The 21,485-nt window shown below is 49.0% G+C and overlaps 1 protein-coding gene across 3 annotated transcripts in view; it reads left to right on the top strand.

The window, feature by feature from the left end:
* Positions 1–21,485, top strand: part of Esrrb (estrogen related receptor beta) — a 172,049-nt gene that overhangs the window by 26,713 nt on the left and 123,851 nt on the right. The window contains exon 1 of one of the 3 annotated variants that reach the window (XM_070029228.1): positions 14,420–14,499. The exons of the other annotated variants lie outside the window; for them this stretch is intronic. Coding sequence (XP_069885329.1) covers positions 14,474–14,499 — 26 coding nt within the window. The 5' untranslated portion in view covers positions 14,420–14,473. Of the gene's footprint in view, positions 1–14,419; positions 14,500–21,485 lie in introns of those variants that run through there. 3 annotated transcript variants of the gene reach the window in all.

The raw sequence follows: 21,485 nt of genomic DNA, 5'->3' as shown, positions 1-21,485 counted from the left end.
CCCCAGGGCAAGAGGCTGTCCCAGCTGCCTCTGTGACCCCAACCATGGTTCAGTAGGCCATGCTGCGTGCCCCTTCGCGTTGCACAAAAGGACATATTGATTGGTTTGTAGAAGCATTTCCTGGGGTCCTTTATATCTCTCTCCCTGGTCACCTGTAATGAAGAGAGTGGGGCGCAGGGGAGGGAGAGGCCAGCACACATCCATCTGGGTGGGGGGTCTTCATCTTATCAATCAGGACTTTAATTAGACGCATCCGAGAGGGCAGTTCCATCTTGGGGCAGGCGGCAATCTTTATCAAACATGCCACATCTCTAATTACTGTGTACTGACAGATAACAATTGGGGGGCATAAGGGAGGGGCTGGAAGGCAGGGAAAGGACAGCAGGGCTGGAGAATGGCCATTCACCCAAGGAGACTGTCCTTCCAAGACAATCTGAGCCGAATTGCTTTAACTGGAGTGGCCTGGGGCAGGGATGCAATCTCAGATAACACTCCTTAGAGTGAGGACCTGGAGAGTGGCCAGGTCAGTGGCTGGATTCACACGCGAGGATCTCTGTCCCCGCCGATGACCCACGCGTCTGATGTGCCTTTCTTTATATCTCAACTTCATTGTTCTTCGATGTTCTGGTCACCTGATACTGGGATTTGCACCCACAGCTTTGAGCTCTCACCTTCCTTGCTCATGGCTAGACCTTGTCATTTAAGCCACGCCTCCAGCTTAGCTTTTTTTTTTTTCTGTTGCCAGTCCTAGGGCTTGAACTGTGGACTGGGAACTGTCCCTGAGCTCCTTTTGCTCAAGACTAGCACTCTACCACTTGAGCCATACAGTACTGCCACTTCCAGCTTTCACTGTGCTTAATTAGAGATAAGAGTCTCATGGACTTTCCTGCCCAGACTGGCTTCAAACCAAGATCCTCAGATCTCAGCCTCCTGATTAGCTAGGATTACAGGCATGAGCCACTGGTACCCAGCTTCTGGCTTAACACTTTGCTGAATAATTAGAGATTGAGTTTCACAGATTTTTCTACCCTGGCTGGCTTCAAACCAAGATCCTCTAAGTCTAAACCTCCTGAGTAGGTAGGATTATAAGTGTAAGCCACTAGTACCAAGAAGACTAGGGCTTGATTTGGATCATTGACTCTATATCAGCTTATGTGACCTTAGGTAAATGGCCTAACCTCTCTGGGCTAGGTACCTTCCCTATCAAATAGTCCCCCTTGCTGGTAGGATTGGCCATGAATACAAATGACATTTGTGTGTGTGTGTGTGTGTGTGTGTGTGTGTGTGTGTGTGTGTGTGCACGCGCGTGTGCGTGTGGCACAGGAGTTTCAACTTAGAGCCTCATGTTTGCTAGGCAGGTGCTATACCACTTAAGCCATACCCTCAGTCCTAAAGCAGTGTGATCTCCCTCCTTTGCTTCCTTCCCACTTGCTTGTCCACCCAGGGGCCAGCTTTATTTAGGGAGACAGTTCATGAAAGACCAAGTCTTCTGCCCTCCTAGAATGAGTGTTCTGCCCAGTGGTGTTGACAAACCTTCAGGGGACAGGGACGAGGCTCAGAACTGCAGCTGGCAAGCTGTGTGCCACGTGGGGGTGGCTGGCTTGGAGGTGACAGGGACACGCATGCTCGGCTGTGGACCTGAGTGGGGATCGGCTCTCTGAGTGGAGCTGAGTGAGTCTGGCTGTGACTTCCCTGAGCCGTAGTGTCCTCAGAGGCAGAGCAGAGGCTCATCCTCTTTGGGTTGGACAGGAGACACATAACCATCCCGCTCCTCCAGCCCTGCACCCAGGTAGCTCCTCAGCAGGTTCATCAAGACAGCGCTGTCTGGACCTTCCCCCCCCAACCCCTGCCCTGTAATCCATCCTGTGTTCTCTCAGAGGCCAAGGCTCCTGTGTCTAGGGATCCCCTCCCAGCAACGAGGCTAATGTTCTACAGAAGAGAAGCCTCTTGCTGAAAGCTCCTGTCCTCCAAGGTTGGCCCACCTGCTCCCCAAGGCCCTCCTGATCCCCACGTTGCTCTCTCACCACCTCACATTCCCTGTTCCTAAGCCTGTGCGTAGGTCGCCATTTCTCTTGAAACTTGGATCCCAAAGCTTCATTACTCCTGGCTCCAAAGTTTCAGGCCAGGTGGACCCTAAGGCTTCCTGTGAGTAGAGGGAAAAACAAGAGCCAAATGTTCACTCTTGTTGTAGCCCAGGCTGCCCTCCAACTCCCCATCATCCTACCTCAGCATTCCCCAGTGCTGGGATTACAAGTGTGTGCTATCATGCCCAGATCGAAGTTCTGGTTCCTAATATATCACTTCGTGTACCAAACCAACCTTGCCTAACAGAGAGGTTAAGAAACTCACTCTGTCTCTAGAGCTGGAATTTAAAGCGTGTTCAGGTGGTCACATTGGGGATCTGTAAAATGTCCAGATGAGGAAGTGAGTAGGGTTGGACACTACAGGCTCAGGAATATCTGAGTGAGAAAATTACCACAAGGAGCTTTGACAGTGATGTAGCATCCGTCCCATTCAGAGACCGTGAGGCTGGAGATGGGGCCTGCTCTATTTTTCCCAGCACTTGGGCTGAGGGGGACTTCTGAGTCATTTTAGAATAACAGGCAGGTGTGGACACCATGGTGGCAGTGGTGAGGGGTGCACAGAGAAGGAAAGGAGCTGTCTTGCTTTGCAGATATCAGGATATGGGGAGTGGGGGGACAGGAGCCAACCTAATAGCCCCACTAGAGAGCAGGTGAGAGCACCATGGGCTGGCCTAGTGAGCAGTTGCAAGCCATAGGGACATGTAGGCCACAGGAGCAGCAGACCTTCCAGGGTGAGTCCTTCCCTCTGGTTCTCTAAGTCAAACACGGTTTTGGAAGAAATGATATTCTGTATGAAGGAAGGAATAGGACCTTTATTCTGAGCAAAGTCAGAGGTCAGAGGTCAGAGGTCAGGAGGAAGGAACCTCAGAGTCCTGAGCTAGGTAGGAGAAGCCTAGGAGAAGTACAGGCTAGGAGAAGCCTGCCATGACTCTGGGCTATTCCATGTTCAAAGAAAACTTCTGAGCATAGTGAAGGGCTCCTTCTGCTGCTGACACATAACATGGCACAAGTGCCTCCACGGCAGCTGGTGTGGGCTTTCACCTCGCATTCGATGAGGTGCTCAGACAAAGGGAGAGAAGGCAAGATCGTGCAGTTAGAATGTGGTCTCTGGCGCAAAAGAGTTGATGCTTGGATTCAGTCCTCATGAGACCTGAATATCTCATCTATAAAATGGGAATTGTAGCCAGGCATTAGTGGCTCACATCTGTAATCCTACCTATTCAGGAGGCTGAGATCTGAGGATTGAAGCTAGCCCAGGCAGGAAAGTCGCTGAGACTCTTATCTCCAATGAAACATTAAAGAAGCTGGAAGTAAAGCTGTGGCTCAAGTGCTAAAGCACTAGCCTTGAACAAAAAAGGCTCAGAAGCCAGGCACCTGTGATCACACCTGTGATCCTAGCTACTAAGGAGGCTGAGATTTGAGGATTGTAGTTCAAACCAGCCGGGGCAGGAAAAGTTCGTGAGACTCTTATCTCCAATAAACCACTCAGAAAATGGGAAGTGACACCGTGGCTCAAGTGGTAGAGCACCAGACTTGAGCTGAAGAGCTGAGGGACAGTGCTCAGGCCCAGAGTTCAAGCCCTACAACTGACAAAAAAGAAAGAAAGAAAGAAAGAAAGAAAGAAAGAAAGAAAGAAAGAAAGAAAGAAAGAAAGAAAGAAAGAAAGAAAGAAAAAAAGGAATAGTTGTTTGTGCATCACTCGGCGTATTTCCTGGTGTGGTTCCTAGTAATATCACAACAAATACTACCTGCCTTGATTATTCATTCATTAAAAAATTCCCATTGGGCACCTACTCTATTCCAGGCATGGTGCCTGATTCTGGGATCACAATAGTAAACTTAGCCAAGCTCCTGCTCTCGAGTGCTTCTGTCCTAGAGGGCAGTAATCAAGGATCCTTGCCAAGTGGGCTACTCAGTAGTGATGGAAATAAGAAGGAAGGTAGAGAGAGCATGAAGAGAAGGTCTCACAACTTTGTCCCCCAGGCAATAAAGGTGGAAGAGTCCGAGAGAGGGAGCAGAAGGACAAGGGTTGAGGGGGTCTTTGCAAAGATGCAGGAACAGAAATGAGCTGAGTCAAGGAAGGTCAAGGGCCATTCTTTCTTCCACAGAGAGCCCTGGCCAGGCCCTGTGCATCATGGTAAAGGAATGATGGTTTATCCTGTGAAGTCATGGAGTGGTGCTGAGTTGGGGAGGAGAGCATGATGCAGTGCATATGCACACACAGTGAAGTCAGGCTGCCAGCCTTCTCATCTAGCAAATGTAAGCAACTTCCCCAAAATGCAGTGTCTGAAAAGTTATAGTTGTTTGTTTTACTCACACATTTGAAATGTGGGCAGGGTTGGGAGATCGGTGGGAAGGGATTGCTGCAGCTTGTCCTAGAACCTAGCTGGAGTGACTCAGTTGGAGCTTGGTCAGTGGTCAGTTAGTAGCATTAGTGCTAGTTGTTGACCAGGAACTCAGTGGAAGGAACCATTACCCAGGAGTCTCAGTTCCCTATGCACGGGCTCCTCACCAGAGCTGCTTGGGCTTCCTCACAGCATGGTGGCTGTGTTCTAAGCACCAAAGCTCTGAGCTGCATAACAGATGACAGCTTCTGACTGAGTCTTGAAAATCATTCACATTGTCTCCATCTGAGTCATCTGATAAAGCCAGTCACAGGTGCCATTCTAAACTCAAGGGGACAGGAATTTGGCTCTATTTCTCTTCTATTTATTTATTCTTTTTTATTTTTTATTTTATTATCTTTTTTATTTTCATTTTTTGAACTCAGGAGTCTGGGCTGTCCCTGAGCTTCTTTTGCTCAAGGCTAATTCTCTTACCACTTAAGCTATACACAGCACTTTTCCTGAGTGGTTTATTGGAGATAAGAGTCTCATGGACTTTCCTGCCCAGGCTGGCTTTGAACTGTGATCCTCAGATCTCAGCCACTTGAATAGCTAGCATTAGCCACCAGCACCTGGCTACTAATTCCATTTTATAGATCTCCAAGTAGTTGTACAAAGGAGCTACCATTTAACAAAGCAGTTTATGAATACAACGCATCTTGATCAGTGTCACTCCTTTCAACATTCTCATCCCCCCTTACTTTTCTTAATTTTGTAGCATATACAATGAATTATTGACTGCATTCTCCCCTTATTTCCCCCTTAATTTGTCTACCCCTATCCCCTTGGCCTCACTCCTCTTCTTACATGTACCCATTTCCTGGTTCTGATTTTGTTGGGTTTTGACCTAGTCTTTGAGGAAAAAAATATGCAATTTTAGCTCTCCATAGAGTCTATTATACTCAGTTAATTCATTTGTATCCACTGATATACAGCCCAGTGTGTTTACTTCTAGATTTATAGGTACATTCTGTCTACCACAAATGAGGGAAACCATGCAATCTTTGTTTTTCTGGGTCTGGCTTACTTCACTTAATATAATTTTTTTCCATTTTCTTACAATTGGTACCATATCATTCTTTTTAGTGGATGAGTAAACGTCCATTGTGTATATATACCACCTTTTCTTGATCCATCCTTCCACTGAGGAACATCTGGGCTGATCCCATCTCTTGGCAACGGTGCATAGTGCTGTAATGAACAAGGTTGTGTTGGTGGTTTTACTGTAATCTTGTTTGTGTTCTAGTGGTTAAGCTCCCAGGAGCAGATCATAGGGAATCTGCATATGGCTTTCCAGTATGGTTGAGTAAGCTTACATTCCCACCAACAGTGTTTTAGAATTCCCTTTTGGCCATATCCCCACCAGCATTTGTGAGTGTGTGTTTTCTTGATAATGGCCATTCTAACTGGGGTGAGAGAGAATCTCAGTGTTGTTTTGATTTGTATTTCCTGAGATGATGAGCATTTCTTCATGTGTCTACTTGCCGTTTTTGCATCTTCTTCTAACAAGTCTCTCTTCAAGTCATTAGCCCATTTATTAGTTGGGTTGTTGTTTCTTTAAGGGTCCTTACACAGCCTTCTCCCCTGTGTCTGGAGGGAGAAATGTCCAAATTCTCCCTCTTTGAGTTGGTGCACACCTATAATCTCAATCTCAGAGGCTGAGGCAGGAGGATATTGAGGGCAAGGTCAGGCTGTCTTGGACAACAAGACCTTGGGTCAAAAACAAGGACCAGAACCAGCCAGATGCTGTGACTTACTCCTACCATCCTAGCTACTTAGAAAGCTGAGATGTTAAAAATCACAGTTTAGGGCTAGCCTAGGCAAATGTTCATGAGACTCCTTCTCAACATGAGTTGAGCATACTGGCTCGCACCTATCATCCCAGCTACATGGGAGGCTGAGATCAGGAGGATTATAGTTCCAGGCCAACTTAGGCAAAATCTTTGAAAGACTTTATCTCAATGGAAGAAGCTAGGTGCAGTGTCACATGCCTGTCATCTCCTAGGAGGGAAAATAGCAAGACTCTATCTCAAAATAATCAGTTCAGAAAGCTGGAGGCATGGCCCAGCAATAGTGAAGACCTGACTAATAGGCACAAGGCCCTGAGGTCAAAGCCTAGTACTGCTGAGACAGAGTCAAAGACAGAGACTGAGACAGATTTCCCTACTATATGAAAGCCTTCCCCATCCAGCGTGGCCTCATCTTAATTTGATTTTCATTTTACATCTGTGAAGACTTTGTTTCTAATCAGGTCACATTCACAGGTGGGCATGTGACACATTCACATGGTCAGGGCTGTTATGGGCTTAAGAGATGGAATGGTTAATGGAGAAGGAAAACTGCTAGCCCAGTTCCTCACGGCCTGGCAGGGAACTGCTGTATTTCCTGAGCAGGGACTGCTGACAGCCCTCACCCACTGAGCCACCTGGAACTCAGCCTCCTCTAAACCCATAAGAGCAAACTCATAAGTGGCCATCCCCGCCTCCCCCCACTGGAACCTTCCATGATTCTCCCAGAGCAGCATCCTTGGGCTCCAAAGCAAGAAGCAGGGCAGATGGGGGTCTGCAGGGGCTTTAGTCTACCTGGAGCTAAATCTGATGGCTCTGAGCCAGAAGGACTGTCAGGGCAGGCCAGAGCCTGGCATAACTGGGGGTTGTCCCCCACTCTCCCCTTCTTCCTGCCTCCCTGGTAGCCCAGCTCCACTCAGGACTTCAGCTCTGCCCAGGTTCCTCTACTGGGCAACTGCTTCTGGGGACTGTGTACCCCATGGGGCCACAGGATGTCCCCCCTGGCTCCTTGCAGCTGGCTGCCTGGCCAGCCTCGGGGGCTGGGGGTAGGGGGAGAGGGGGCGTAATACCTGGGATCAACCAGGATCCGTAATTGGACTGTTGTTCTTTCATTTTACCACGTCGCAGCGTGCAGATTATAGACACCACATGCTATAGATTTCCTGTCAGAGCTCATGAATCAAGCCCTACTGTCTTATTTACTGCTGCTAGCGGCTGTGAATAACACATACACACACACACACACACACACACACACACACACACACACACACACACACACACACACACACACACACACACACAGGCACATGCTTGTGTGAAAAGCCCGCAAAGCTGGGCCAAGGCCAAGCCCTTCTGTGGGGCTGTGAAAGAAGGGAGGCTCCCCAGGACTTGATTCTGGACCCCAATCTGTTTGGAGTGAGCAAGGGAATCTGGTCACAGAACCACAGCCTTTGCCTGGTAGAAGATGGCTCTGTTCAGACTCCATCTTTCCTCACCAAATTAGGGTTACTTAAGGAGGGACCCAGTGGAACTAAACTGCTAATGGTAGATGGCTATGCATGTGGGGAGTAAGAATGGACTAATGTTGTACAGGTCCTCGCATGGCCTCATGCAGCTCTGGGCTGGCTACATGTTTCCTGGATCTTAATTTCTACATCTGTAAAATAGGGGTGACAACAGTATTCATTTGTGTGTGTGTGGGGGGGGGGGGAGAGGAGAAGGAGGGAGGGAGGGAGGGAGGGAGGGAGGGAGGGAGGGAGGGAGGGAGGGAGGGAGAGGGAGAGAGAATTAATGTGAATTCATTTGTAACAGCCCAGGACTATGCATAATGATTCTAGAGAATAATGCTATGCATTCTGAGTGTCATAGTTTGGATCTGAGGATCCTCAAGGGCCCATGTGCGAAATGCTTGGTCCCAGGATGGCACTATTGGGGATGTGGGAAACTTTAGGAGGTGGGGCCTAAGAGGAAGTCTTTAGATCGTTGGAGATATGCCCCTCTGGGGGCATACCTTGTTCTTTTGCTGCTTGGCCGCAAGCTGAACAGTTTTGTTCTGCCTCCTCCTTCCACCGTGATGTATTCCTCATCAGAGGCCCAATGTAAAAGAGTCAGTTGTCATGGAGTCAAGCCTCCAAACTTGTGAATGGTGAAACAAACCTTTCACTCTATAAGTCGATGTATCTCAGACATTATTTGTCATAGTGGTAGAAAGCTATCATCCTGAGTCCACTCACTTCATTTGACCAGTGACTCTTTTAAATGTATACCACTCCATTTTGCACATAAAGGACCCAAGGCTCAAAAACAACAACAGTTAAATAAATTGTCCAATGTTGCACAGCTAAATTAAGCAATGGAGCCAGAACTCAAATCTAGCTGTGCCTGATCCTAAAGACTAGAGCATTTCCATGAAGCTTGCCTCAGGAAATAGTTCAGAGTCCACAAAGGGACTTTAAGAATGGATGCTTATTGTCCCATGGTGCTTCAACCTGACTTTCTTGCTTGGAACTTCCTAAAGTTTTGCCTTTTTGAATAGAGTATCCTTATCACTTATGGGCTCTCTGCAGTTATGGCCCATGTGGGTATCTAATCCACTCTTCTCCCCACATCTGATAACAGGTCAGGAAGTATTTGGATGGATGGATGGATGGATGGATGGATGGATGGATGAATGGATGGATGAATGGATGGATGAATGGATGGATGAATGAATGGATGGATGGTTTTCAGGGTATCCTTACAGATTTTGTAAGAACAATGCCTGGATATTTTAAAGGATATTTGCCTATTGTGTTTCTCACTGAATATAGCTCAGGATCCCTCAGAGTGTCACAGACCTGAGACAATCATTAAAATACAAACTTCAAGCTGATCACTGGTGGCTTAATTGTAATCTTAGCTACTCAGGAGACAGATCTGAGGATTTGGGGTCACAGCCAGCCCAGGTAGGAAAGTGCATATGACTCTTACCTCCAGTAAATTTCCAAAATCTCAGAAGTGGAGCTTAAATGGTAGAGTGCTAGCCTTGAGCAGAAAAAAAAAGCTCAGTGATAGCACTCAAGCCCTGAGTTCAAGTCCCAGCACACACACACACACACACACACACACACACACACACACACACACACACACACACACACATACACTATCTCTCTCTCTCTCTCTAATATATATATATATATATATATATATATATATATATATATATATATATATTAGAGAGGGGGGAAGGAGAGGGAGAGGGAGAGGGAGGTCAAATTCACAGCGCTACTTCCAGCTTTTTTGGTCATTGATTGGGGATCAGAGTCTCAAAGACTTTTCTGCCTGAGCTGGCTTCAAACTGTGATCCTCTGATCTCAGCCTCCTGAGTAGCTAGGATTACAGGCATGAGCCACCAGCACCCTGCTTTGTGTCCTTTGTGAAGCTGGTTTCAATCACAGCCACCACGGGCAGACATCAGACTTTCCTTTGTTTTCAAATCTTACATCAGGAAAGAGGACCACAGCCTTCCATTTTCTGGGCTTTTCTTCATCTTTAGTAGTTACCTATGGTGCACCTGAGCCCTCTTGGCCAATTCCACTTGAAGGGACCACATGGATCCTGGGAAAGCGGTTGCTTAGCCCCTTGGACCCTCTAGTTCAAATATATCCTGATCCACAGGTACATTGCATGTGTTAAATAAATGTAGGTGGAGGGTAGTGAAATTTGGAGGTGCCGCCTGAGGCTTGGGGGCGTCTGAACATGGTACAGTTGATTTTACCCAGGGCCTGACAGCCCCCTCATGTCGCCATATCAGGCCCCCTTTGCCTGGAAAGGCGGTCCCATTGTTTTCCTTCCCCCAAGAGGAGAAAGTCCCAGTGGGCAGCAGGCCTCTAGCCAGGTCCTACATCACTTGCGTGGGAACCTCTGCCCTGCAGGGAGACACTCACCTCCAGGCCCTCCCAAGTCACCTCCACACAGCTCTCCCTGCACACGCTTGGTCTGTACCCAGAGGAAATGCTTCATCCTCAAATGTAATTGTGTCTGGGGAGCTGTCCTCTGCCACCAGGCAGGTCACCAAGCCAATGAGTGAGTCAGCGCATCCGGGCAGAGTTAATTAAAGCATCCAAGGCTGGCAGGGCAGCTGGAGTACAGCACTCCGAGCTGCCACAGAGAGGGGTTCATTGGAATGGGGCTCCCTCTGTAATCCACTGAGCTCCAAAAGCACCCAAGGGCACAAAAGGGGGGTGGTCTGGACCTGCAGGGGAAACAGAGTCAGAGTCAAGCCTTCAGTGGATCACCAAACTAGTACCATACAATGGTGTAATGCTGGTGGCTTCAGTGGCCAGGTGGGGTAGTATACACCTGTAATTCCAGCACTCAAGAGACAAAGACAGGAGGGGAAGAGGGGGGTAGTATACACCTGTAATTCCAGCACTCAGGAAACAAAGACAGGAGGACAAGTTCAATGCCAGCCTGGACCATGGAGTGAAATTCTATCTCAAAAAACCAAAACAACAAAAAATGGAATCATTCTGCTTCCTCAGAATTCCATAGGCAGTATCCATTAATCATCCAGAGTTTCCTGAGACTTCACTGTGCCTGATGGGATGCATTTGTCTGGGAAGGGAAGGGAAGTCCCTTAGATTGCAATTCACTTGAAAAGGTATCACCTCCACAATAGAGACCCAAGACACAGCAGGGCAACCTGGAGCAGGCATGTGGTTGACAGCTCTACCATGAACGAAGGTGTTTGTACTCACCAACTGAGGTCTATCTGAGTGGCCAATAGCTAAGAGAAGAATAGGAAGGCATATTGCTGAAAGGAGAGGAGAGCAATGTGTTGGTGAAGGCAGGCAGACATGGGGCCTGCTCTTTCACCAGTGGGTACCTAGCATCTGGGAAAACATGTGGCTCCGTTTGGCACTCACTGAAACTTTGCTTCATGATAAATTACTAGAGAAGAAGAGAGAAGGAAGGAAACAAGGAAAGAAAAGAAGGGGAGGGTAAGAAAGAAGGAGGTTAAGGAAGAAGGAAGGTTAAGAGGGATAAAGGGAAGGAGTAGGGAAAAAGAGTTAACATTACAGCTAGGAAAATGCTGCTGAGTCTTATTTTTTTGTCTTTTTTTTTTGTCAGTTGTCAGTTGTGGGGCTTGAACTCAGGGCTTGGGCACGGTCCCTGAGCCTCTTTGTGCTCAAAGCTAGTGCTCTACCACTTGAGCCATAGCACTATTTCTGGTTATTGAATGGTTAATTGGAGATAAAAGTCTCCTGGGGATTTTCTGCCTGGGCTGGCTTCAAACTTCAATCCTCAGATCTTAGCCTCCTGAGTAGCTAGGATTACAGGCATGAGCCACTGGCACCCAGCTTCTGATCAGTCTTTGGAATAGCTGTGAACCATAGTATTCTTTTATTTGTGAGGGGAAGGGTAATCCTGGAGTTTGAACTCAAGGCCTGGAGGCTGTCTCTGAGCTTTTGTACTTAAGGCTAGCACTCTACCACTTGAGCCATAGTTTACTTCTAGATTTTTTTGGTGGGGGGGTGGTTTATTAGAGATAAGTGTTTCACAGACTTTCCTGCCTGGACTAGCTTTGAACCACAATCCTCAGATCTCAGCCTCCTGAGTAGCTAGGATTACAGATGTGAGTCACCAGTGCCTGATGAACCATACTACTGTGGGTGTTTGGGGTTTTTTTTGTTTGTTTTGGTCAGTTGTGGGGCTTGAACGCAGGGCCTAGATACTGTCCTTGAGCATTTTCATTCAAGGCAAGTGCTCTACCACTTCTGGCTTTTTGATGGTTAATTAGATATAAGAGCCTCAAGGACTTTCCTGCCTGGACTGACTGTGAACTGCAATCCTCAGATCTCAGCCTCCTGAGTAGTTAGGATTACAGGCATGAGCCACCAGTGTGCGGCCAAAGTATTCTTCATACCATTTCACACCCATTTCTCGGGCACCTATTTGTGTGGAAAACAAATGTTCTACTAGTAGACATACAGAAGGTTTCTTCCTGGACTCTGGAGTACTTACCTGCCTCCTCCAACCTCTAGAATATCAACCCCAGGGGCATTTTCAGGCCAGGGCTCTCCTTTCCTAGATGGAACATCTGTCTCCATCACAGCCCGCTTTCCCCCTTGTAAACTAAGCTAGACAATCCAGAGGCCGCTACTTCACCCCAAAGCGTATCTGTGGGTAGCAATGAGACCAGCCCAGCTCCCTCTGATCATGGAAGGCACTGAGCTAGACACAGGGCAGTTTAGAACAGCCCTGCCCTTGTCAAATTCACCTACTTCCTGGGGCCACAGACTCATGTATCTAAATGTCTATGTGCCCAGAGGCGCTGTGTGTGAGCTGAGCACTCCCAGAAATGACCTGCAATTGCTTGGGGGGGTACAGCCCCAACCTCCCTGGATGGCAGGAACAATATTAGGTCCTTTGGAGCCTTCACAACAGTCCCCAGTTTTCAGATTCGGTGGTTTGTTCCTTTCCAACATAATCTCCTAAGCCAAGCAGATCAATATTGTGTCACTGGGAAGCGGAGCACTCAGCTGAGCCGGGCACGGGTGACAGCTGTATCGCGGCTTGTTATGGGTAACTGCTGCGTGAGAGACGCTGGGCTGTGACACCCCACAGGGCCGATGACCACTGCCTGCCACTGTCTCAGGCCACCTGGACACAGCGGATGACTGACATGAGACCACCCCTCCCTTTGTCCCTGTCCCTCTCCAGGAAACAACAGTATATCAGTGACAAGAGGCTTTGGCAATGCTGAGTGAGGCTGGCAGACTTGGGAATGACAGGTGACAGGCAGGGGCCCGGGTACACCTGCCTGCTGTCTGATCTGCCTCCGCCAGCTGAATACACCTTTGTCATCCTGACTGGGAGCCCGTGGGTTGCTTGAGTCAGGTTGAGGACAGTGAGCGTGGCACTGGCAGCAGCAGGTCGGGCTGGAGATCATCATAGCCAGTTTGTACCATAGGGTTAACCCTGACCCTAATGGAGCATTGTGGGGAATAATAGCTTGCCAGCAGGGCATGGTGGCGCATGCCTATAATCTCTGATACTTGGGAGGCAGAGACAGGAGGATCTTGGTTTCAAGACTTCAATAACTAACTATAGCCGGGCGCTGGTGGCTCATGCCTGTAATCCTAGCTACTCAGGAGGCTGAGATCTGAGGATCGCGGTTCACAGCCAGCCCGGGCAGGAAAGACGGTGAGACTCCTATCTCCAATAAACCACCAGAAAACCAGAAGTGGCGCTGTAGCTCAAGTGGTAGAGCACTCGCCTTGAGCTGAAGAGCTGAGGGACAGCGCCCAGGCCCAGAGTTCAAGCCCCACGACCGACCAAAAAAAACCCCACTAACTATAAGCAAAAAACTGAGGAGGGTCTAGTTTCAAATGGTAGAGCACTCATCTAGTATATGCCAGGCCTTAGGTTCAATCCTTGGGTACTGAAAGGAAGGAGGAGAAGGAGAAAGAGGAAGGAGGAGGAGCAGGAAGAGATTATGATGATGAGCCCACAATTCCCCAGAATGGAAACACAAGTTATTCAAGTCGTTTTCTAGGATAGCTCTACCAAAGTCCCACAACACTGAGCGGCTTAAGGACAATGGCAATGTATCCCTTCACTGCTCAAGCCAGATGTCCACGATCAAGGTACTGGCAGGACCACAGTCCCTCTGGAGCTGGAGGCCGAGCCTCCCATTCCCCGCCTCCTCACTTCCTCTGGGGGCTGTCAGTCATCTGGTGTTTCTGGGCTTGCCAGGACAGCATTTCCTGTGACCCCCGATGTCCCCGCAGGCAGTCCCTGGCTCTCCCTGCTAAGAGGATACTAATACAGCTCCAGGACCACCGAGTCTGAACCTGACTACACCTGCAGCCAAATGAGCACCCCTTCTCAGGTACCCAGGATGAAGACTTCAGCAAATCAGTTTGGGAAATTCAGTTCAACCCTCAACAAGAATCCAGTCTCTGCCTTCTGGAGGAAAGTCGGAATTACCACGTCAGAGATGTCACTATAAACAAAAGGCTTGGTTCCATTCAGAGCCCATGGCCTTCTCTCCTCAACCCTAAGGGATGGGGGGGGGTGATGTCATGTTATAAGGGCCCCTTATCGCTGATGAAAGGATGGAAACTCCAAGAAAGCCGGGGGTTGACTCTCCTGCCCTGTTTCCTGTGGCCTCCTAGCCCCTAAACCATGCCTGACACCTATTAGCAACTGGACATTTGTTGAATACATGACTCACAGCAAGTGGAACTGGAGGTAAGTGCAGGTTAAGGGCACAGGTTCTTGGAGTAGGACTGGGCGAGTTCGCATCCCAGCTCCGGCCAGGGCTCAGCTCCGTGAGCTCTGGCCCAGCGAGGATCAGTTTCTCTGGCTGTAAAGTGGGGACAGCAATGGCATCTGCTTTGAGGGTTGCGCTGGGGACCGAATGGGTGAGTTCAGCATTATAGGGTCACTTTCCTAAGTCCTCGGCTCTCTTGCTCTGGGCTGGATCACCCGGATCTTCGCTGGGACTCGGCGTTGACTCTGGGAATGCCGCCCAGCGCTCCTGTGGGTGTTCCGTGCGCACAGGCTGAGCACCGCGGCGGTGCGCGCCCGCCCCGTGCGCCGCCCGCGCGCTCCGCAAACTCTGAGACCCCACGCGCCCTCTGGTGGCGCGCGGCCGCCATCTAACGAGCGGAGGCCCGGCGTGCTCCGGCCCGACCGCCCCGAGGGGCGCCCTCCCACCGCCCCCTCCCCAGCCCATCCCCACCCCGGGCCTTCCCGGTTCCAATTGCCCTTGGTTTTCCTCCCACTGTTAGGTCTGCAGGAAAGAAAGGCAGACCTCCCCCTGCAATCGCCCTCGTGTGTGCCTTCCTGGCCCTAAGAGGGGGAGGAAAGAAGGCAATCCCTCCCCACCCCCACCCCCGCCACTCCCCTTTATCAGGGGTCAAATTCTGTGGCCTAGGTGCAGGTCCCACACGCCCGTCCCTGGAGACCACCCTGACTGACCTCGCCATCCACAGCGCTCCCCTGGACAAACTCTGCAGGCGGATCGTTCCTGTTAGGCTGGGGCTCAAATCCCCCAGCCCTCCCCCTCTCTCCACGTGACCCCCCCACTTTGTGTTCCTGGGGAGGGGAAGTGGCTGCCATGAGTGGAGGGCATTTGTGGGGATCCCCCTTCCTGCCCAGCACAGTGCCAGGCACACAGCAGGGCCGGCCTCCAACAGCACCAGCCCTCTCCTGGAGATGTAACTCCCCCTGGTACAAGGAAGGTCTATCCATTTCAGACTTGGCAACGCTGAAGTGACCAGAGGGAAGGGAAGGGTCTGGTTCAACTCCACACACGGAACCAAGCAGACTACATGCCTCACACCTGTCATCCTAGCTGAGATTAGAGGAATCCTGGCCGTTCAAAGCCAGCCTAGACAGAAAAGTCCACGTGGCTCATCTCCAATGAACCAGCAAAAAGCCTGAAGTGGAAGTGTGGCTCAAGTGGAAGAATGCCAGCCTTGAGAGAAAAAAAGAAAAAAGCTATGCAAGGGTGCGAGGCCCTGAGTTCAAGCTCCAATAACGGCACAAAAATGAAAACAAAACAACAAACAGATCAGTAAGAGACAAGGATCAGGTAGGACTGGACCCACAGACCATGCAGGCCCTGGGGATGAAGAACTGTCTTGAGCCTAAAGCAGAGATCAGTGGCCAGAAGCAATGGGGGACCCAGTAGGACCCAGAGAGTTGAGAATGACACAGCTGTACAGGGATCCATCACCAGGGCACCTGGAAACCACCCCCCCCCCAAAAAAAACCCTGTATAAGCCAGCACCAGTAGTTCACGCCTATAATCCTAGCTACTCAGGAGGCTGAGATCTGAGGATCACAGTTCAAAGCCAGCCTGGGCAGGAAAGTCTGTGAGACTCTTACCTCCAATAAACCACTCAGAAAATTGGAAGTAGCGCTGTGGCTCAAGTGGTAGAGTGCTAGCCTTGAGCTGAAGAGCTGAGGACAGTGCCCAGGTCCAGAGTTCAAGCCCCACAACGAACAACAACAACAAAAACCATGTGTACTTTGTGTGTATGTGTGTGTTTAGTTGTGTGTGTTTGTGTGTGTGTGTGTTTGCTCAAAGCTGGTGCTCTATCACTTGAGCCACACTTCCATCCTGCTTTTTTGCTGGTTCTTTGAAGATAAGAGTCTTACAAATCTTTCTGCCTGGGCTGGCTGTGTGCTATGATCCTCAGATCTCAGCCTCCTGAATAGCAAGCACTCAGCTTCCAAGAGCCAGTTCTAAGGAAACGATTCAAAGAAGCTAAAAGACACAGGAGATAGGAGAGGGTTCGTGGCAGAACAAAAGCAGCCTACATGTGGGATGTGGTGAAATACTTGATACTTGTATGGCATGGCATGAGATAGGGTTGTGCTAAATGATGTTTATGAAGAAGAGTAAGGAACAATGTAGAGTGCACACATGACAAAACAAAATGAAAAGCTGCACAGACCCTGTTGTAGAAAGAAGTGAGCAAAACTGACCTAGTTTCATATACAACAATAATTCGGATGCTATCTTCCTTGCTTTAAAATAATGTTCTAGCTGGGCGCCGGTGGCTCATACCTATAATCCTAGCTTCTCAGGAGATTGATATCTGAGGATGGCTGCTCAAAGCCAGCCTGGGCAGGAAAGTCAGTGAGACTTTTATCTCCAATTAACCACGGAAAAGCTGGAAGTTATTTTTCAGGTAGGGTCACATGTTTCTGCCCTCGTATGTAGCTGGAATTACAGGCATGTATTATTACATCTGGCTTATTGATTGGAGTCTTGCTAACTTTTTTCCTCCCCAGGCTGATCTCTAACCTCAGTCTTCCAGATGTTTGCTTCCTGAGGGCCTGGGATGGCAAGTATGGAGCACCTTGCTTGAGGACTGAATTGCAAATGAGATTTTAGGATTCTGAGGCTGGTGGCCTTTAGAACTCTCAGAGAACCACCACACCAGCCCTCCAGAATCCATGGGTGCTGAAAGGGGAAGGCCTTTGCTAATGTGGGCCAAGGCATTTCCTTCTGCAGAATCAAAGCTACCGCTAGGTTGTTTTTGTGCCTGTAGTAGGCCTTGATCTCAGGGCCTGTGCAGCTAGGATTACAGGTAGGAGTTAGTGGCACCCTGCTTTCTGTTAGGTTTTGTCGAAGGCACTTTGATCTGTGTAGAAGGAATTGATTTTTAACGTCATACTGATACCTCCCATAAACTCTAAGTTGGTATAAATTGGACATTCCTAATCCCATACTCCAAATCAAAAATGTTCCCAAATCAAAATGTTCTGAGTACCAACATGATACCCCAGCTGAGAATCCTAGAACTTCCCACGAAAAGTCCACATCTGCCCTTATGAGATGGGTCATAGGTGCTCCAAAAAGCACTGCATCAATCTGCCTTTGTGCTTTGTGCATATGGTATCTGCAATTGGTAGATGTGGTATCTATATTCAAATGTGGGTCTTGTCCCCCAAATACCTCACTAGTGCATGTAGATATTCCAAAATCTGAAAATGTCCAAAATCAGAAACACTTCTTGATTCTAAGCATTGCAGGTAAGGACCACTCAGCCTGGACTGGTTGATGTGGCAAGACACCAAAGGGGCATGGGGGCAGGCTCCCTGCAGGATGAAAACTACTGGTATTACATCCTCAAACTCCTGTCGGTGTTTGGGGGGAGGCAACAAGTATTTATTGAGCAGGCTTTGGAGAAGGTGGGCATGAGGAGGAGGGGGGATGAGGAGGAGGAGGGGGAGGAGGAGGAGGAAGAGGAGGAAGAGGAAGAAGAAGAAATAATATGCAGGAAAACATCCAGGCATAGGCATACTTGCCAGGACTTTTTTTCTTTTTGTTGGTTGTGGGGCTTGAACTCAGGGCCTGGGTACTGTCCCTGGGCTCTTTTGCTCAAGACTAGCACTCTACCACTTTGAGCCACGGTGCCATTTCCTGTTTTCTGGTGGTTAATTGGAGGTAAGAGTCTCACAGACTTTCCTGCCAAGGTTGGCTTTAAAGTGTGATCCTCAGATTTCAGCCTCCTAAGTAGCTGGGATCACAGGCATAAGCCACCAGCACCCAGCTTTGCTCTAACTCTTAGGAGTCAAAGAAACACAAGTCACAGAGCAGAACCCACCCAAATGCCTGTATCTGCGGTGTCTAGAACAGATTCTTCCTTTGGATATGGCTGGATCCAGAAGCCACCAGAACTCTCTCATTTTCTGATTTTTCTATAGGAGCAAAATAGAAAAAGAAGAATTAAAAAAAAAAGAACTGGAAATAAGGTTAATAATGTCAGATTGCCAGGATCTGGCTTTCAGCTGCTTGTGAATACTGCTGAATGGCTTTGCGGCCTGTGAATGGGGACCTGTCAGCCAAGACCCTTTCTTCCCCTGTTCTCAGCATGAGGGTGGCAGGTGGAGAGTTAGCTCCTGCCAGCCTGCCCCGCTGCACTGTGGGAGGCCTCTGATCTTGTCTAGTAGGACCATCCTGTCTCATGTGACGCGTGCCTACGCTCTCTGGAGCAGACACTGGAGTACTCAGTTACAGAGGAACTGGAAGAAGAGCATGTGTCTTGATCTGTTTTATGAATACCAGAGACTGGATAAAGAGCAGACATTTAAGCCAGACGCTGGTGGCTCACACCTGTAATCCTAGCTACTCAGGAGGCTGAGAGCTGAGGATCACAGTTCAGAGCCACCCCAGGGCAGGAAAGACTGTGAGACTCTTATCTCCAATGAACCACCTAACAACTGGGAAGTGGAACCACTCAAAGTGGTAGAGTGCTAGTCTTGAGTGCAAAAGCTCAGTCCTAGACAGGGCTCAAGCCTGGAGTTCAAGTCCCAGATTGGGAAGTTCAAGTATCATTTCATTGGTGGAAAGCACAAAAGTGAGAAGGAATTCATCACCTCTGGAAATCTTGCCTTCTAGGCTTCCCTGCCAGGGCTGTGATCTAATCCATTCAGTGGGGCTGCATCGGGATGGGAGTGGGGCTGGGGGGGACCTCACCACAACAGCGAGGGGAGGGGAGCGCCGCTTCAGGACGTGAAGGCACCCTTCTTCCCCAAAGTCTTTTTTAATGGACATGAGTAATGCCTATTGACTCATCCACAGGATTAAGAGAAAGCAGTAAAACCAGATGTGGTGGCACATGCCTGTAAGTCCAGCAATCCTAAGGCCTAGGCACGAAGATCATGAGTTCCAGGCCAACATGGGAGTGATACATGTACTTCCTATCTGGGCAGGAGACAGGAAGATCTGCAAGGAGACTCTGCAGGAATGGCCACTCTTTTCATAAGTTGAAGGACTCAGCGCTCTATAGATTTGGCTTGGCTCAAATCACATGTGCAAATCACACTGAAGACTCGGACTGACCGTGGCAGCTCACAGGACACTCCTGGTCATAAGTCCTTATCTGAGAGGAGGGGTCCAAGACCAGGACTTAAACTCACTACCTAATGCTTTCACTTATTGGCTAGTGCTCTACCTACGGAGCCACGCCTCCAACCCCTGGAAAGCTACTTTTTGTCTACTTTATGCATCAGGTTGCCACATAATTCCACCTAAAAATGGACTATTTTTTGCTCTTTTTAAAGCTTGAAAACCAGCTGGGCACCGGTGGTTCACACCTGTAATCCTAGCTTCTCAGGAGGCTGAGCTCTGAGGATCTAGCTTTGAAGCCAGCCCAGGCAGAAAAGTCCATGGGACTATTAGCTCCAATAAACTACTCAGAAAAAGCCAGGAGTAGCATTGTGGCTCAAGTGATAGAGCAGTAGCCTTGAGCACAAAGAGGCTCAGGAACAGCGCCCCAGGACTAGCAAAAATAAATAACAGCATGAAAACCCCAAATGATGCTTCTGCTGTCCAATAGGCAAAGGACATGTGTGAGTCTGTAAATGTTCTTCCTGTGGCTTAAAGAGACCTCTCTGAGAGCTGGTAAGGAACTGAGTCTCTGTAATACCCATCCTTCAGCCTATCCTTTAATGTTGGGAGCAAGAAGTGAATCTCCTTGCAGGATTGGCTAGATTAGCCAGGATCCAAGACAGACAAAGAGAGGGGCATTGGTTGATTTGGCAAGAAACAAGAAAACAAAACTGCCTTTTTAGCTGAGGGCCGGTGGCTCACACCTATCATTCTAGCTACTCAGGAGGCTGAGATCTTACTCAGGGTTGTGGCTCAAAGCCTGCCCAGGAAAGTAAGTGTGAGAGACTTTTATCCCCAATTAACCAGCAAAAAGCTGCAAGTGGAGGTGTGGTTTGAATGGTAGGATGCCAACCTTCAATGAAAAAGGCTAAGGGATAGCTCCTAAACCCTGAGTTCCATTCCCAGTACTGACACAAACAAACAAGTCTGTTTGTTCTTGTGGCCTTTCAAGTTGGGAAGAGAAGGAATATGAGGTCATAGACCTCCTTTATTAGGGGATTTATTCTGCATCCAGAGGGGACCTCCTGATTTCTCAGGTATGAACCCAAAAGCCTTTAAGGGCACCCTGCTGGCTTCAGAGTGGCTGCCCATTTGAACCTACTCCAACCAAGCAAATTGGCCCTAATGGGGGAAATTTTGCTTGGCAGTAGATGGTCTTCCTTGTCAACACGTCCTCCCTCCTTCTTCCGGCTGCCCTTCGTGTTCTCCAAGTTGTAGAAAGTTAAAATATACCTCTGGCACCATTCCATGTAATCACTTGGTCACTTCCCCAACAATACATCCCTTCTCCAATTTTCCTCTGCCATGCTAAGGGCATGCCTAAGAAAGAACTTTGCTATTAGGAATGGGACACGTCCCCTACATAGTTGTGCCACGGGGCAGGTGTGCCCCATGCTGGTCTCTTAACAGTCTGTCTCTCTAAAGTCCTTGTAAAGATCAATTGCTTGCTGTGCACCTGTTTTCCCCAGTTACCCATCGTGGCTAGGCCTCCAGGCCAGCCCACACCATGAGCAGTGGCCGGTGTGATCTGTGTTGAGGTGTCACTGGGGATGGATGGGGAGTCACTTAGGCATGAGCTTCATTCGGGTTCCAGTTGCAAGCTTTCTTCTGGCTTGAGCCCTATCCTGTCATCTTTCTCCTGAGTCAATGAAATGAGGGTGTGAGGGGCTTCATCACCCATGGTGGATTAATGGCAGAGCATTGCCAAGGGCCAAGATGAAGTGGCTACTCAGAGGTGCTGGCTCACTCACCACCCCACTCCAGTCCAGTCAGAGTCCAAAGACCCATAGCACAGTGGATGTGCTACTCCTGTGCCATGAAACAG

This window comes from Dipodomys merriami, unplaced genomic scaffold, assembly GCF_024711535.1.
Source record: "Dipodomys merriami isolate MVZ:Mamm:240054 unplaced genomic scaffold, mDipMer1.0.p SCAF_1, whole genome shotgun sequence".
NCBI classification, from domain to species: Eukaryota; Metazoa; Chordata; class Mammalia; order Rodentia; family Heteromyidae; genus Dipodomys; species Dipodomys merriami.
The sequence above is the reverse complement of the archived record's forward strand: the minus strand, read 5'-3'. Positions and strand labels throughout refer to the sequence as shown.